General features: G+C 36.0%; 2 protein-coding genes across 2 annotated transcripts; both read right to left on the bottom strand.

Annotated features, from left to right (window-relative positions):
• Nucleotides 1-476: 476 nt before the first annotated feature.
• On the bottom strand, nucleotides 477-2,544 carry LOC145037494 (uncharacterized). Its single transcript, XM_078986170.1, has 2 exons — nucleotides 2,424-2,544; nucleotides 477-2,331 (listed from the first exon to the last, which is right to left on the bottom strand). The coding sequence occupies exons 1-2, from the start codon at nucleotides 2,497-2,499 to the stop codon at nucleotides 596-598; spliced, it is 1,812 nt and encodes a 603-aa protein (XP_078842296.1). The 5' UTR covers nucleotides 2,500-2,544; the 3' UTR covers nucleotides 477-595.
• Nucleotides 2,545-9,748: 7,204 nt separating this feature from the next.
• Nucleotides 9,749-11,859, bottom strand: LOC145037493 (uncharacterized). Its single transcript, XM_078986169.1, has 2 exons — nucleotides 11,671-11,859; nucleotides 9,749-11,577 (listed from the first exon to the last, which is right to left on the bottom strand). The coding sequence occupies exons 1-2, from the start codon at nucleotides 11,744-11,746 to the stop codon at nucleotides 9,863-9,865; spliced, it is 1,791 nt and encodes a 596-aa protein (XP_078842295.1). The 5' UTR covers nucleotides 11,747-11,859; the 3' UTR covers nucleotides 9,749-9,862.
• Between the last annotated feature and the right edge of the window lie 6,350 nt (nucleotides 11,860-18,209).

Here is an 18,209-nt window from a genome sequence, read left to right on the forward strand (position 1 = left end):
TCATGGATTGGCTTCTACGAACATTTTGGTTCAGTTAGGCAACAGAATTTTTGCCCAGTTTGGACCATGTAACATTAACTGATAAAAAAAAATTGTCACGGACATTTTATCAAACACATAAGTGCAACATCAAATGCAAGATTCAGAAACCAGAAGTAAATAATTCAAAAAAGTAATACTAACATTTACAATCAAGATTAGTCAGGAACACGCAAGAAGACACGGTTACTTCTTCACTCACATGACCCTCACTAAAGTGTTTTTCTTATCTTTTGATTGCCTTTCAAATTGTAAAAACTCCAAATCATTGGACCAAATTGCCTAGTAAAAACTGGCAAACTCAAGTTTAAAAATATAAATGATAAAAGGGCAACTCACAACAAAAAGATGCAACTTTTATGCAAAGAATAAAACATGTTTTAAAATGTATGTGACAATCATGTATTGATTGTTTGTTGCACCATTTGGATAGGACCTAACAAACGAACATGTTAAATTATCATTACAAATACAATGGAAGAATTATTACAAAGAACAAATGCCAATTTGTTTCCTGATTAAACTTATACCAAAATCAAAGCTGAAAACTTGTCATTTACACTACAAAACAAGGAGTGTCCACTTCTTCCTTTGGCACAAGCTTACCAATCAACTTAAGCAATGAAGCATCTAATGATCTAGCTTTTATATGATCAAGTAATAGCGATACAGTTGAAGCATCGAGTGAGAAACCTTTTCCTTCCATTTCATGTAAAAGCATCTCTACCATATCATGATGAACATACTTTAAAATTCCTTGGAGAAGAACATTGTAAGTCACACTATTTGGCTGGCAGCCCATTTCCTCCATCTTAAAAAACAACTCTTTTGCTTCACTCACTAATCCTTCCCGACAAAACCCACTAATAATCACACTGTATGTCCAAACATTAGGTTGCAAACCTCTAACACTTAAGTCATTGAAAAGCTTCCTTGCAATATCAAACTTCCCATTTTTACTTGCACCATCAATGAGTATTGTGTACACAAAGATATTTGAATTTAACTTGTTGTCACCCATCAGATGAAACAATGAGAGTGCTTCCTCCACTTGATTGTTGTTGCACAGACCCTCCAAAACTATTGTGTAAGTGATTTCACTTGGAATCACTTTGTGCTCTCGCATATCATTAAAAACTTCATGTCCATCTTTACATCGTCCAACTAGAAACAATCCTTGTAGCATGGTGTTGTAAGTGATGACATTAGGTCTCATACCTTTTTTAGTTATTTCATGAAACAAATGCATGGCCTCTTCTATCATCAACTTCTTACAATAACCATTCAATAAACTACTATAAGTAACAACATTAGGCACCAGACCTCGAGACCCCATCGAATCAAAAACTTCTTTTGCTTTGCTCATTTCACCTCGCAAACAATACCCATCAATAAGCGAACTGTAAGTCACTACATCCGGATCCTTCCCTCTCTGTATCATTAAGTTGACAATACAATTTGCATCCTCCACCTTACCTTCTTTACAAAGTGCATCAACTAATATGCTATAGGTATGAACATCTAGGGAGATCCTTTCATCCTCCATCTCTTTGAGCAACTTAGAGGCCTCATCCCAACGAGATAAGTTACAAAGGCCATGAATCAAAGAATTGTAAGTGACCACATCAGGTAGGATGCCTTTGTTGAAGACCATTTCTTTGAAGAGGTTTAAAGCATCATCTACCATTTTATCCTTAAAAAGACTATCAATGATGATGCTATATGTGACCACATCTGGTTTACAACCTCTTCCCTCCATTAGCTTAAGCAATGCAATAGCAGTATCATTATTGCCAAATTTGCAAAGCCCTTTAATCATAATGGTGTACATAATTGCATCAGGTTCACAGAGTTCCTCTTTGATGAGCTTCTTGAATAAGCTTTCTGCCTCGAGAATCCTATCTTCCAACACGAGTCCATTCAAGAGTGTATTAAATGTGCACGCATCAGGTACAACAGCACATTTGAAGCCATAGCCTAAGACTGCAAATCCTTCACTGGTGCCAAACAGTTGGCAACAACACTTGAGCACAGTGTTAACTGTGTACACATCAATAGGAGCACGAAGGATATTCAAGTGTTTAAAAAGCTCAACCGAACAAGAATAGTGTTTCATTTTCGCAACAGCTTGCAACAACTGGTTGAATTTAATGACTGAAGGGAGATGTTGTTTCTGTGTCATTTCATCGAACAGTTTGAGGGCATCATCAAGGTTAGTAATCTTCTCACTCATAGATCGAGAATGTTTAACTAGTGCTTGACGATTGGTGGAAGAAATGGAATAAAACCGACCTAAAATCGTTTAGGGGGGTAAGATTTCGTTACGTGTTCCTGAAAGTGATGAACAGCGTAAAGAAGAAGGGAATAATGAGTAGTGAAGGTACCTTTGAATGTCTTTGAAGGATGGAAGACGATAAAAGATGCAGCATTTTTTGGAATTGCCATCACCGCCGCAACCATCTGCAACTGGAAGAGTGAAAGGGAGTTTTAAAACTTGGATTCTCGATCAAGGAGAGACATCAGACATTGTAGAGACATTACAGTATCACATTTTTAGTAGAGTAATTACAAGAATGGTCCTTGTGGTGTGAGGTAGTTTCAGCTTTAACCTTTTGTTTTAGAGTGAATTACAGAAATGGTCTCTATCATTGGCATGATTTTATGGTTTAGTTTCTTGATTTTTAAAAAGTTTGGTTTAGATTTCACATTTAGTCTCTAACTCAGTTAGGGTATACATTATAAATACCTCAAAGGGTTTCGGTGGCACAAGGGGTCAGCTCAACTACACCACACATGCAATTAGGGGTGTCGATCGATGACACGCCATTAAATGAAATTGGGGACGAAATTGAAATCTAAATTTGCGTTTGTGTCAAGTGTAAAAAACACAACATCATGTGTGTCATGTTCATGTTAAAAGTTTGATACAAAATTAATACGGTTTAGCATGTGTTTGTCATGTTATATATGATTAAGTATGAATTAAATAAACTTAAAAACTTTTATTATACTACCTTTGTCGTGTTGTGTCGTATTTTAATCGACTCGCTTTCGTGTTAATTAAATAAACATGATAGCATGTCGTTTCGTATTCATGTTACATAAAATCCCACGTCGTGTTGTGTCGGCCAAAAACATGACATGATATCGCGATTTAATACCCCTACCAGCAATATGACGGTGCTCGAGCCCGAGCATGTCCAAGTGGACGATGCCTTTCCTCCTCCCTCCTTTTTTGTGTGTGTGTGTATATATATTTAAAAAATTAATTTTTTACCAAACTAAAAATACCACCACATAGCTTCATATTTACTATCCAAAAGACTTGTTAGGATATCTAAGAAAGTGACACTCTCCATTTTATGTTCTAGTTTGTTGAGAGCTTCACGACGAGTGTAAGCCTCACAATACTAGAATTCTATATGTGTTAGTAAGGAAAGAACATCACTCCACATCTCAAAGAGTGTCTCACAAACTTTCTCAGTTGGTGCAAGACCAAGAATTCTTATAACACTTTTCATGGTACAATCCATGAAATGTTTGTAATCATAGTAGGACTCATCATTTACCAAATCAAACAATGATTGGTTTCTTTATCGAACTACACTATTTGTGGCAATGTTCTAGTTGGAGATAGAAACCATTTCACAATTCCTTAGACGGGCGTTAGACTTTTGAATAAGATGTTCATTATACCTATTGGATCTAAGTATGTCTTGATATTGCCCAGTTGATTGTTAACTTCGTTTTATAGGAGTTCTGAACACCTTAAAGATTCAAGATTTATGTTTATTCAGATAAACTTGTTTATATATTTTAAAGGTAATGAAGTTGGTCTTACCATGTATTGTGGTTAATCTGAATGATCCATTAGTGTGAACTAATTCCAATGGATATTTACACCATCAAGTGATGCATTCGTCGTCTATCTTGATAAACAAGATTTGCATTTATCATAAGACTTGTGGTAAAATGATTTCTAGAATCCTATCCAACTGGATATTTGGTAATACATTTCTCATTTATATGTCCATGAAGATGATCCACCAATACATGAGGAAGAAATGAATACCGAATTCAATAAATATGAAGTGGAACCTGAAGGCGTTAAAAAGGATAGTAGCATGATGGATATAATCCATACTCACAACCTATTCAATTCCCTTGTTGCTGCTGATGATGATGAGAATCAAGGGCCAGCTGCGACTGAACACCATCTGGGAGAAAATATATTGGAACACATACAAAGGGTAAATCATGAGGCAACCATGGAGAATGTTGTCAAAACTATCCAAGTCTCCCAGTGACGAGATCAATGGTTTGGAATGTTAGAGGATTGTGTAACTCCTCTACTAAAAAAGAAGTTGTGTCGATGTTGGATAGAAATAGGGTTTCGCTTTGTGCTCTCTTGAAAACAAGAATGCATATTTCTTGAGTATAAAAGGTAATTGGCATTGGTACTCTAATGCTAGCTTGTGTAGTAGATGTACTAGAATTGCTATTGGTTGGGATCCAGGGGCTTGGGATGTTTTTCTAATTAATAGTTTTAACCAAGTCATACACTGTAGAGTTCACTCTAAAAACTCTAACCACACTTTTTTCATGTCCTTTGTTTATGCTGATAATGAGTATCATGATAGAAGAAAACTTTGAGACTACCTGCGGATTCATCACTCCATAGTCAAAGATGAACCTTGGTTAATTGCAGGTGATTTTAACCAAGTTCTTAAGCCGAGTGAATCTACTAGATCAAGCTCCTTTGATGCTTTATGACTGATGTTCAGAGATGCATTGATGATACTAATCTTGTCAATATAAACGCCATAGAGCTTTATTATACTTGGAACCAGAAACCTTGTGGGATTGGTGGGCTTCTTAGGAAACTAGATATGACTATGGGTAACACCAACATCTTATCTATGTTTCCCAAACTTCATGTTATGTACAATCCATATGGAATTTCGGACCACTCTCCTGCCCTTATAAGCTTCCCAATTGGCAAACCGAAAAAGTCTTATAATTCCAAGTTTATTAATAATATTACCAATCATCCTCAATTTCACGATACGGTGCAATCGATATGGGGAAATAGGGTTAAAGGTCACTACATGTATTCGTTTTTTCGAAAACTAATGAAACTCAAACCCCCCATACATAAGCTTGGTCAACAAATAGGAAACCATTCTCACACGCTGGAAGCACTGAGAGTCGAACTTGAAAGAGCCCAAGAACAATTAGATAGAGACCCCGATAATGAAGAGGTCAGTGTTGAGCATGCAAAGTATTTGGAAGAATTCACTAAAGCCTTATGTGAAGAAGAATGCCTCCTAAGACAAAAAGCGAAACTTAATTGGCTTAAAGAAGGATACTAGAATACTAAATATTACCATAAAGTCATTAAAGAGAAACAAAGTCGAGATAAAATCAATTCTATTACTGATGGTAATGGTGTGATGCATGGGAATGATAAGGTCGCTTATATTGCTATTGCTCATTTCTCTGATTTCCTTGGGAAAGCTAGAGATCTTGATCCTATAATCTCCCCTAACGACCTTTTCAGCAATACTCTAACGAATGAGGATGCTAGCTGGATGGTTAGACCAATTGATGATGAGGAAATCAAACAAGCCATATTTGAAATTGGGAATGACAAAGCCCTAGGCCCAGATAGGTACACTTCTACGTTTTTTAAAAAGACATGGCATATAGTGGGGAAAGAAGTGTGCAAAGCAGTCAAAGAATTCTTTCTCAATGGTCAGCTTTTACAAGCTGTTAATAATACAATCTTAGCCCTCCTCCCAAAGGTGGAAGTCCCCAATACCATGAAGGATTTTCGCCCCATATCTTGTTGCAATGTCATATACAAATGCATCACAAAGATCATCGTGACCATAATTGCCCCTTTTCTTCATAATTTGGTTGATGTGAACCAATCAGCCTTCATTCCGGGTAAAGCTATAACTGATAACATCATTCTTTCACAGGAATTAATGCGAGGATACACTCGTAAACATGGCAGCCCCAGATGTGCTCTTAAAGTCGACATCCAAAAAGCGTATGATACTGTAAACTGGAGTTTTTTTGGAACAAATTCTATGGGGTTTCGGTTTCCACCATAGAATGATCCAATGGATAATGAAGTGTGTCTCGACCTCCTCTTTCTCCATCAGCATTAATGGAGAAAATAAAGGGTATTTCATGGGGCAAAGGGGGCTTAGACAGGGTGATCCAGTGTCGCCTTATCTCTTCACTTTAATCATGGAGATTTTTAACCTTATGATCAAAAGACGCATACAACAGAATCCAAAACACAAATATCATTGGAGGTGCGGGAAACAAAAGCTAACACATCTTTTTTTTACAGATGATCTTTTAATTTTTAGTCATGGGAGTATTCAAGTTGTCCAGGTGATCAAATACGCTTTACAAGAGTTTCAGGCAGTGTCGGGTTTGATCCCTAATCCTCAAAAAAGTTCGATTTTTTATGGCAAGATCAATGATGCTTTAAAAACCCAAATTTCGAATATTATGGGCTTTGAAGAAGAAAAACTCTATGTTCGGTATCTTGGTATTCCTTTGATTGGTATGAGAATACTTAACAAGGACTGTAATATACTTGTGGAGCAAGTGAAAGCGCAAATTCAAAATTGGAAGCATAGAGCTTTGTCTTTTGCGGGAAGATTACAACTCATTAACTCGGTGCTCCAACACCTCCAAGTTTATTAGTGTTCGGTCCTCCTGCTTCCCAAAACAACCATTAAAGATATCGAAAAAGTCTTTAAGGGTTTCTTATGGAGTGGTGGTGACTTGAAGAAAGGAAGTGCTAAGATTGCTTGGAAAATGGTGTGTAGACCTAAAGATGAAGGATTGGGAATCTGCAATTTGCAGACTTGGAATGAAACTCTTTTATCTCATCAAATTTGGAGACTATTTACTGCAAAAAAAACTCTCTTTGGGTTGATTGGGTAAAAATCCACCATCTCAGAAACCAAACATTTTGGGAGGTTAAAAGCAAGGATCTCGAAGGCTTCTCGTGGTCTAACATGCTTTCCTTGCGCGACAAGATTTGGAAACACATATGGCGAATACCCGGGGATGGAACTAGCATCAACCTATGGTATGACAATTGGCATGCAGATGGCCCTTTGATTAACATTATTCCGACAGATGAGAGGAACCTTCATGGACTCTCAAGTCAGCTCACCTTGCAACAGTTTTGCAGTAATCATAGTTCGTGGTGGCCTTGGGGATGGGACTTGCGGTTTCCTAGTCTCCAACTTCAGGGTATCCCTAATCTTCAACATAACAAAGACGATGGGGTTTATTGGCGGGACCTTGAAGGAATGAATGTTAAGTTCTCTCCTACTTAAGTTTGGCGGGATATTAGAATAATTAGCCCGATTGTTCCTTGGTATAAGGTGGTTTGGTTTAAGCTCAACATTCCAAGCCATGCTTTTATTTTCTGGCTAGCCATACACAACAGATTGATGACTTGGGAGCGAATGAATATATGGCAAAATTCGGCAAATCTGCAGTGTCTGTTTTGCAAGATGGTGCTTGACTCGACATCCCATTTATTCTTTGAGTGTCAGTATTCAAGAGAGGTTTGGAACAAAGTGTGTAATATGTGTAACATCCAAATCCCGGACTTCAGATTGAAACAAATAATTGAGTATCAAATTCCTCACCTTCAAAAAAATCACATCCAAGTAGATATTGAGAGACTTACTCTGGCTGCCACGATATACTTTGTATAGAAAGAGAGGAACTCATGCTATCATAATGGCAATATAATTCCACACTCTAAACTTGCTAATGAAATCTTCAACAACTTGAAAGCTCGTTTATGTGGAGTTCCCCTCAAATGGTCTATCCCGGTGGAAGAAGTGTATAAAAATTGGAAAATCCCTAGGCCTAGCAACTGGCCTCCAATCAATGATAGTGATCATGTTGCTTAATAACGCTTATGGGAGGAGGTGCATGTGCGACTTTCTGCTCCTTTGGCTTATGAGATTTATGAGTATCAGTATTTTTCTGTGTAATTTTCTTACTTATGTTACAGTTTCGAGGACCAACTAATAGCATGTCTTCCTATTAGGGTGGTTCCCTTTGTATCTTGTACTGTATAAGTTTTTTCCTTAATGCATTTTCCGGAGGCTTTACCCTCTTTTCCAAAAAAAAAAAAAAAAAAAAAAAAAAAGATGAATATGGCCCTGTGTGCAAGGCATATGGGGCATTTTAACAACAATTAACGGCTAACGACGGTAGGGACTAACCATGCAATAAAATGACAAGTCGGTGACGGTTTGAGTTAATTTTAAAAAATAGAGATTGAATGTTTATTTTGACATCTGCATAAGGCCCAAATATTTATATCCTATCTGAAAATGAAAATTAGTTCGCATGACCTCACGTTCAATAGTGAGATACTACACAATTTGCTAAAATGTAAATAAATAAAAAAACAAAAAATATCACATTTGACATAGTGCAAAAATCTCACAAACACAATGTCAATCAGCACGTGAAGAGTTTTTCCTTTACCCAACTTTCAACTACTATGTTCAGAAATGAGCAAAATAAAAGTGAATTCTCTCGTTTAAATCAGCAACTTTTTTAAAATTTAATTCCTTGTCCCCACTGAAAAGATGACATGTTTGCCCTTCTTGCCATAATTTTTCGATATGAGTATGTGCAATACATATAAAATTATAACAATCACCTATAGAAATTCAAGTTTCAACTTTTAACTGCAATACATCTAATGGTCTAGCTTAGCACACACATTTACACAATTAAACATGGAATTAACATTAAAATCAGTACTTTAGAGAAAGAATTTTCAAAATAAACCCCATAGATCAGTTCACATAATGAATTCTAAACATGGACAAAAGCTTACCAATCAACTTAAGCAAATAAGCATCTAATGGTCTAGCTTTAATATGATCAAGTAACAGTGATGCAGTTGAAGTATCAAGTGAGAAACCACTTTTCTTCCATTTCCAGTAAAAATTGTTTTGTATGTGGATAACATTGCTATAATTAGGTAGATTTTTTATAGTAAAACGTTGTAATAAGAAGCAATGAAAGGAAGTTGCTATAATAAACATATGAATACTGTTTCCTGCATTTAATCCACAATAAAATAAGCAACTTTTTGCTACATTCATGCATGCAAACACTAAACCAATTATCCCATTCTCCATAACAAATCCTCCACATGTGCACAATGTGTTATAGCATGTTGTAATCACTTGATTAATAAACAACACCACTTTATACTCATACAGAAAACTTACATCATCCCCTTTCTCCAATGTCAACACATGAACCATATCACCAATGAAGTTTATCAGTCAAGAATAATTAAAAGATATTTTGTGGCCTCTCCTTTTTATGAAACATTCAAGCAGTCCATGACATCAAATTAAAAACGTTTTATTATTCTTATGTTCATCCAAATTCCATAATAAAGCATATCACCCTTCATGTTAGCAATACTCAGGGAAAAGCATGAAATTACATGCTAAGTTCATCAAGTTGATATATATATATATATATATATATATATATATATATATATATATATATATATATATATATATATATATATATATATATATATATATATATATGGTCGTATTGAAAGGCTGATAATAATAGACAAATATTGAGTAGATATTAAAATATACCACATATGTAAATGTAAAGTTCAACATAAATGTGATATAAAATTGAAAAAGTAAGCAGATTACAGCAGAGAGCGAGTCAAAATATGACAAACTTGCAATACAAACCAAGATGCCATTTATACTGTAAATCAAAGAGCATCCACTCCTTCTTTTGGCACAAGCTTACCAATGAGCTTAAGCAAAGAAGCATCTAAAGATCTAGCTTTTATATGATCAAGTAATAGTGATACAGTTGAAGCATCAACTGAGAAACCTTTTCCTTCCATTTCCAGTAAAAGCATCTCTATGGTATCAAGTTGTTGGTTTTTAAGAAACCCTTGGAGAAGAACGTTGTGAGTCACGCTATTTGGCAGGCAACCTTTTTCTTCCATCTTAAGAAACAACTCTTTTGCATCCCCCACAAGACCTTCACGGCAAAAACCATTAATCATCACATTATATGTCCTAACATCAGGTTGCAAACATTTAACATTTAGGTCATTAAAAAGAACCCTTGCAACATCAAGTTTTCCAGTTCTACTTGCACCATCAATGAGTATAGTGTACACCTTTATATTGGAATTTAGTTTGTTGCCACCCATCAAATGGAACAAAGAGAGTGCTTCGTCCACTTGATTGTTGTTGCATAGACCCTCCAAAATTATTTTGTAAGTGCATTCATTTGGAATCAGGTTGTGTGCTTGCATCTCATGAAATAGTTCATGTGCAACTTTACCACGTCCAACTCGAAACAATCCCTGTATCATGGTACTGTAAGTGATCACATTGGGTTTCATACCTTTTTTAGTTATTTCATGAAACAAATCCATGGCCTCTTCTACCATCAATTTCTTACAATAACCATTCAATAAACTACTATAAGTAACAACATCAGGGACCAGACCTTGAGACCTCATCAAATTTAAAACTTCCCTTGTTTTGCTCATTTCACCTCGCAAACAATACCCATCAATAAGCGAACTGTAAGTCACTACATTAGGATTGATCCCTCTTTCAATCATTAAGTTGATAATACAATTTGCATCCTCCACCTTACCTTCCTTGCAAAGTGCATCAACTAATATGCTATAGGTATGAACATCTAGGGAGATCCTTTCGTCCTCCATCTCTTTGAGCAAATTAGAGACATCATCCCAACGACGTAAGTTACAAAAGCCATGAATCAAAGAATTGTAAGTCACAACATTAGGAAGGATGTGTTTGTGGAAGACCATTTCATTGAAGAGATTTAAAGCGTCATCGACCATTTTGTCCTTGCAAAGACTATCAATGATGGTGTTATATGTGACAACATCAGGTTTACAACCCCTTCCATCCATCAGTTTAATCAAAGCAATGGCCGTATCATTATTACCAAATCTGCAAAGCCCTTTAATCATAGTGTTGTACATAATTGCATTAGGCTCACAAAGTCCTTCTTTGATCAGCTTCTTGAATAATTTTTCAGCTTTAAGGATTCTATCTTCTAGAACGAGTCCATTTAAGAGTGTGCCAAAGGTGCAGACATTTGGTAATATATCGCGTTTGAAGCCATAGCCTAAGACTGCAAATCCTTCACCTGTGCGGTGCATTTGGCAACAGCACCTGATCACAATGCTAATAGTGTAGGCATTCACAGGAACACAAAGGAGATTCATTTGTTTAAAAAGTTCAATCGAACAAGAATATTGTTTCATTTTGGTAACAGCTTGCAGCAACCTGCTGAATTTAACAACTGAAGGCAGAGGTTGTTTATGTGTCATTTCATCGAACAGTTTGAGGGCATCATCAAGGTTAGTAATTTGCTCAAATATAGATCGAGGATGTTTAGCTCGATTGGAGGAAGAAGTCGAATGAAAACGACCTAAAATCGTTTTGGGGGGTAAGATTTGGTTACCTGGTTCTGAAAATGATGAACGGTGTAAAGAAAGAAGGGAATAATGAGTAGCGAAGATACCTTTGGATTTGTTTAAGGGATGGGAGACGATAAAAGAAGCACCATTTTTTTGAATCGCCATCAGCGCAGCAAACATCTGCAACTGGAACGGAGCTTTAAAACTTGGCCTTACGATCAAAGAGAGACTTTAGGCTTAGGGAATGAGGAGCGGCATGGCTGGGCGTATGCAAGGTGAGAGTCATGTTTAAGTTTAGAGGGATAATTCATAATACTATAAAAATGTTTAAGTTTGTCATCTGTAGAGTTTTGTACATCAGCTGTACTTTAAATTTTATTAGGAAAACCGTAATAAATACATATTGGTCTTATAATAAATACATATCGATCTTATTATTGATTTAGTTTTTATATATATATATATATATATATATATAAAAAAGTCTCACATACTGGTAATCGTATTCAATTTAATTCTTTGATCCAGTCAAAAGTTCATCCAACTTTTAAAAATTACATTTTTGGCCCAGATTTCAAAATTTATTATAAATTTGGTTTAAAATTTACATTTTTTAGCTCAGATTTTAAATTTTGTTACAAATTTGGTCAAGACTTTACCTTTTTCGCTCAAATTTTAGAATTTTATTATGAATTCATCCTAACTTTAGTTTTTTACAACTTTTTTTCTCAAAGAATTGTTTCTAATATGTTTTTTCTTTGTAAAATCATATTTATATAAAAAAACGTATTTTCACATAAAAATCTTATATCTTTATATAAAAACTTTTTTAAAATTTTTTTTTGTATATGAAATATCTAGTTATAAAATAGGTATTTATTAAGTATATAAATATACATACAAATCCGTTTTTATAAAAAAAAATGTATACAAAAACGTATTTTACAAAAAAAAATTGTATACAAACATCTATTTTATTTATATTTTTTTATAAAATCGTGTTTGTTTACATTCTTTTTTATAAAAACGTGTTTGAATAATTTTTTATATATTACTTGTTTGTATACATTTTATAAAATGTATACAAACACGATTTTATAAAATATATACAAACACGTGTTATATAAAAAATTATTCAATCACGTTTTTATAAAAAAAATATAAACAAACATGATTTTATAAAAAAAATATAGATACATGCTTATTTATGTGCATATATATATATATATATATATATATATATATATATATATATATATATATATATATATATATATATATATATATAAAGGTGATAGGTGTTTGTATATATTTTTTTGTAAAATATGTTTTTGTATACATTTTTTTATAAAAATTGATTTGTATATATTTATATACTTAATAAATACATATTTTTATAACTAGATATTTCATATACAAAAAAAAAATTAAAAAAGTTTTTAAATAGAAAATATAAGATTTTTATGTGAAAATACGTTTTTTATATAAATATGATTTTATAAAGAAAAAACATATTAGAAATATTTTTTTGAGAAAAAAAGTTGTAAAAAAAAAAACTAAAGTTAGGATGAATTCATAATAAAATTCTAAAATTTGGTCAAAAAGTGTAAAGTTTGGATAAAATTTGTAACAAAATGTAAAATTTGGGGCAAAAGTGTAAATTTTAGACGAAATTTGCAATAAATTTTGAAATATGGGACAAAAATGTAATTTTTGAAAGTTGGATGACCTGTTGACCGGGTCAAAGGGTTAAATTGAATACGATTACCGGTATTTAGGACTTAACTGAAATATATATATATATATATATATATATATATATATATATATATATATATATATATATATATATATATATATATATATAATGACTAAATCGATTATGATGACAATATATAGGGACTTTATTGAAGTTTTCCCAATTTTATTTATCAAAACATAGGAAAGGTTGTAACATCCAAAATTTCAAACCAATTTAAACTTTTTAAAACATGTCAAGTTCATCAAAACATTACAACTTTGTTTTCAAAATATTGATTATTAGAGTTTTTTCCTAGAAACATAAACATAATGGGAGGAGCTATACGATCACGCCTTGGCCTTGCCTCGATCCCCTGATGTACCTGAAACATTAAACTGAGATTGTAAGCCTGAAAGCTTAGTGAGTTACCCCCAAAATACCGATACACATACAGTCCACATAGCAATATCAACATTAACATATCATAACAATCAAAACAGAACAGCATGCACTAGGTCCACAGCTTTACAAGCTGGACTACCCCCTAGGCCCTCAATAAGATTCTGGAATGCCTACCGGGCCCTCAGCCCGTATCTGGAATGCCATCGAGCCCTCAGTACGAGTCTGGAATGCCTACCGGGCCCTCAGGTCGTATCTGGAATGCTCCCGAGTCCTCAGTATGAGTCTGGAATGCTTACCGGGCCCTCAGCTCATATCTGGAATACTCCCGAGTCCTCAGTATGAGTCTGGAATGCCTACTTGGCCCTCAGCTCATATCTGGAATACTCTAGGGTTTGTTGGCTACCGTATGGAGCAGTATAACCTTAACCAACCCACATAACATATAACATAACTACTGAGCATGCAATAATCATATAACATCACAGGTAGTCCTACAGATCTACCTAACTAGCATAACCACTAGCATGCAACACTAACTCATACTCAACATTTCACACTACTAGGTTAACATATCCAATGGGCCGGCCTTGGTGCCTTAGACCCCCTAGTATAGTGAGGATAACTCACCTCGCAACTGACGTCAGAAACTAGAAAGCTTCAACTCCCGGATCACCAACACGAACTTCACTACCTATAAATACCATAAAACCCTTTTTCATAAGTTTCCAAATTATCAAAATACCCTCAGAAGTTAACTGGTCAACTATTGGTCAAAGTCAACGCCCACAGTCAAAGTCAACAGTCCATGTTGACTCGACTCGTCGAGTACAGTTCACCGACTCGTCGAGTCCTTCCTGAACTAGAGAAGTCGTGAAATCCTTGATTGGCTCGTCGAGTTCTCCTTTAACTCGCAGACCTCATACATGCCCAAGAACCGGGAGAACCTTAGTCGACTCGCCGAGTTCAAGGCAAACTTCAACGGATTCGTCGGGTTGTTCATCCAATTCGTCGAGTTCATGGCCAAATTCAACGGACTCGCCGAGTTGTTCATCCAACTCGCCTAGTCCTCGCAGACCTCCATCCATGCAGACGCTTTTTAAGCCATGGAAAGGCTCCATATTACAGATCCAAGCTTCTAAGGCATGTTTATCACATAAAGTTGCAAACTTTACGCACATGCAAGGTTCTAAAGGCCCTAAATGACCAATCTATGCTTCCAATGGGGCTTTACACCTTGAGAGAGTCTCATTCTTGCACAAGCTGGAAACTTAATGTACTAAGAAGCCCAAAGGAGCTCAGTTTTGAAGTTACAACTTTAGATCTGAGATTGCAAAGAAGAGTAGCTTCCAATCATACTATGAAAACCCTAGAATTTGCCCAAGGATGTGTAATGCTTGGGTTTCGGGGCTAAGCATTTTTGACAATGTAATACTCTAGGTCAACTATTGTAACTCTTTTTGAAGTAATAAAGATGAAATATTTGAGTATTATGTGAATTATGTGTATTTATGTGCTTATTATTTAATTATAAATGTATAATTAATAAAGAATAAAAATGAGCGTCAAAATTAAAGTGTGAGATAAGCCCGATATCTTTATATAAAGTTGTAGTAGTTGAAACAAGGATTCCGGGGATATAGAGAGCACCGAAATCCGAGTTATAACAACGAAGTTATGACCCGTCGAAGTTTCGCGATAGAACCGGCACGATACCGGGAAGCGTAAATAGTGAATTTACGATAGCGCGAGTTTTAGCCTTAGCGGTCTAAACGAAAGTCGTAGAATACGTTAAACGAAGATCGTCCATAAAAATAACGCCCAAATCTGACTTCGTATGAGGAAGTTATGATTTTTTGAAGTTTCGGCTTAGCAGTATACAACCCGAAATTTAAATATTAGATCAAGTGGTTTTTAGATGACACAACCTAAACGAGAATCGAATATCTCGTTAAGAGTAACATAACGAGAAAAAGATGGGCGAAAATGGATGTCGGATGAAGAAGTTATGAGAATTTAACGGACCAATCCTATCCCGGCCTTTTAATAATATAAATTTTAAAATAGATTCAAAATTAGCCGATGGAGTCTAAACAAAAGTTGTAGAGTACGTTCCCGCCTTCGCGTGGATATAAAGAACGTCAAAAACGGAGCTCGTATGAGAAAGATACAAATTTTTGAAGTTGGCACTCGATTTTACGAGATTTGATACAAAGTCGCTGACGTGGCGTTTTCCCAACCGTCCGATGATGATCGCTGAAGCCGCCTTGGATCGTGACACGTAGCCCCCTCGCTACACCCAACGTCCGATCTCGTACGCGCCGCGTTCGCATAGCCTTGCTCGGTCCAGAAGAAGCCACATCTCACCACCGAGCCTTCGCCACTTGGCCTTCCTATCCGAAGAACGCCCAGCGTAAGCATGCTGAACGCCCAGTGTAATGTCTGAACTTCGGCCTATAAACGGCAGCAAAGGCTACCGAGTTTCATGCACCAAAATCCTTTCTCTCTCTAAAATCTTTCTCTCTCTAAGGTTCCAAACCACCCCTAAACCCTAGGAAAAATCCCCTAGCACCCTAAGGAAGCCCCCGAGGCTCCTAGAGTCCCGAGAAAAAGGACCTTTCGGTTTTGAAAGGCTACTCCAAGCAAAACCCGGTTTTCTTTAGAATCCGCTGTAAGTGAGCTACGCTTATGCAATTTTTAATATAGCTTTCAAATAATTATAGTAATGTTATTAGGTCTTTAAAATAATTATTTGGACTATTATTAAGAATTATATTGAGTGTTATTTAACGCTTATATAATAAAAATAATACCTAGATTGTTAATTTGTAGTGGTTATCGTTAGACTAAACCCTGGTGGTATTGATACTAGGTTTTATCGAAGGAAAATTGTTTTAAGAGTATCGAAGCGCTGTCCGAGTGCTGAGTCACCACCTTTCAAGTGAGTGCATAGTTACTTTCAGCTTACACATAAATATGAAGTATTTTATATAAATTACGTGCTATGTGTGCATATTATCTAAATACTTGCTGTCTATGCTGAATGAACGTTTTTATACATGTTTTCAATGATTTGAACTGTATATGTATTTTATATCTACAAAAATGTTGGGGTAAAACATGGGTAGATGTAATAGGTGATGTGTGATAAAATGATGAGAGGCCTTGATGTTGTTGTTGTTGATTCTGTCATCTATTGGAGTATGGATGACGACCATGGACTGTAACATCCCAAAAACACAGTCTGAAAATTTCGTTTAATTTAATGATAAAACCATAGTCAATAAACCTCATATAGAAATCATAAGCAATGTATCTCAAAATATTATAACAACTGTCAAATATATCAGAGTATAAACATCCCAGGTTGAACAAATGGTGTGTGCACTGCAATCTTCCCAAGCTCCTCTTTTGAAAACTGAGTACCTGAAACCAAAAATGAAACTGTAAGCACGAAGCTTAGTGAGCTCCCTCAAACTACCACATACCATACAATAACATATAAACACATATTGGGCCTTGCCCACTGCATCGGGACGAAGCCCGGAAACTGAATCGGACCGAAGTCCGGAACTGACTGGGACCTTGTCCCCTGCATCGGACCAAAGTCCGGAAATAACTGCATCGGACCGAAGTCCGGAACTGACTGGGACCTTGTCCCCTGCATCGGACCAAAGTCCGGGACTAACTGCATCGGACCGAAGTCCGGAACTAACTGCATCGGACCGAAGTCCGGAACTGACTGGGCATAGCATAGCATAGCAAAACACATATCAAATAGCATAACACACATGATCATAAACTCATATACTGCATACTACGTCAGGCCGTAGCCCATAACACTTAAGACATAAATCCTGTCTGATCCACGAAGGCATCAAACAAACTAACAACTGCATCGGACCCAAGTCCGGAAACTACTGCTACTAAACGGGCCGGCATTGTGGCCTTAGACCCATTCCTACCGGAAGGAAACTCACCTCACACTGCTGAAGTCCCGTTGACACAATCCCACACTGTTGAAGTCCCGCAGACTCCACCCCAGCTGTTGGCTAACAGATTCCCGAACTGTCAACACCAAATAACACCCAATTAATAATTGGGTTCTAACACACAACTAAAAATACATGCTTTGGATAATTACTACATTACCCCTAGCTTGGCTTACCCAAGCCCAAGGCCCAATCCATAGGCCCAAAGTCAACTAGGGATCAAAGTCCAACATATGGCCCAATTGATCAGTCCAGTCCAACATGTATCATTTAGGGCCCAATATCATACAACCATCTAGGCCCCAACTATGGCCCATCTATGGCCCAATTTTCCAAATTGGGCCCAATCCTTCATATGGGCCTTACCCTAAAGCCCAACTAATTACGGTAGTCCATTTGATTATTCTCGGATGGCCCAATACAAAGCCCAAGTGAAATTAGGGTTTCACATCAAATGATAACTATGGTTAAGTGTTTCTTACTTAACCCACTAGGGACTTAATCCGTTAAG

The sequence above is a fragment of the Lactuca saligna genome, chromosome 3 (assembly GCF_052625555.1).
Source record: "Lactuca saligna cultivar CGN05327 chromosome 3, ASM5262555v1, whole genome shotgun sequence".
Lineage (NCBI taxonomy): Eukaryota > Viridiplantae > Streptophyta > Magnoliopsida > Asterales > Asteraceae > Lactuca > Lactuca saligna.

What these genes read in the sequence shown, in the direction of transcription:
- LOC145037494 (XM_078986170.1), bottom strand. Translation starts at nt 2,499, where the DNA reads ATGGTTGCGGCGGTGATGGCAATTCCAAAAAATGCTGCATCTTTTATC. An exon ending in TCCTTCAAAGACATTCAAAG is followed by an intron (nt 2,332 to 2,423) that starts GTACCTTCACTA and finishes AAACGATTTTAG; the next exon opens with GTCGGTTTTATTCCATTTCT.
- LOC145037493 (XM_078986169.1), bottom strand. Translation starts at nt 11,746, where the DNA reads ATGTTTGCTGCGCTGATGGCGATTCAAAAAAATGGTGCTTCTTTTATC. An exon ending in TCCCTTAAACAAATCCAAAG is followed by an intron (nt 11,578 to 11,670) that starts GTATCTTCGCTA and finishes AAACGATTTTAG; the next exon opens with GTCGTTTTCATTCGACTTCT.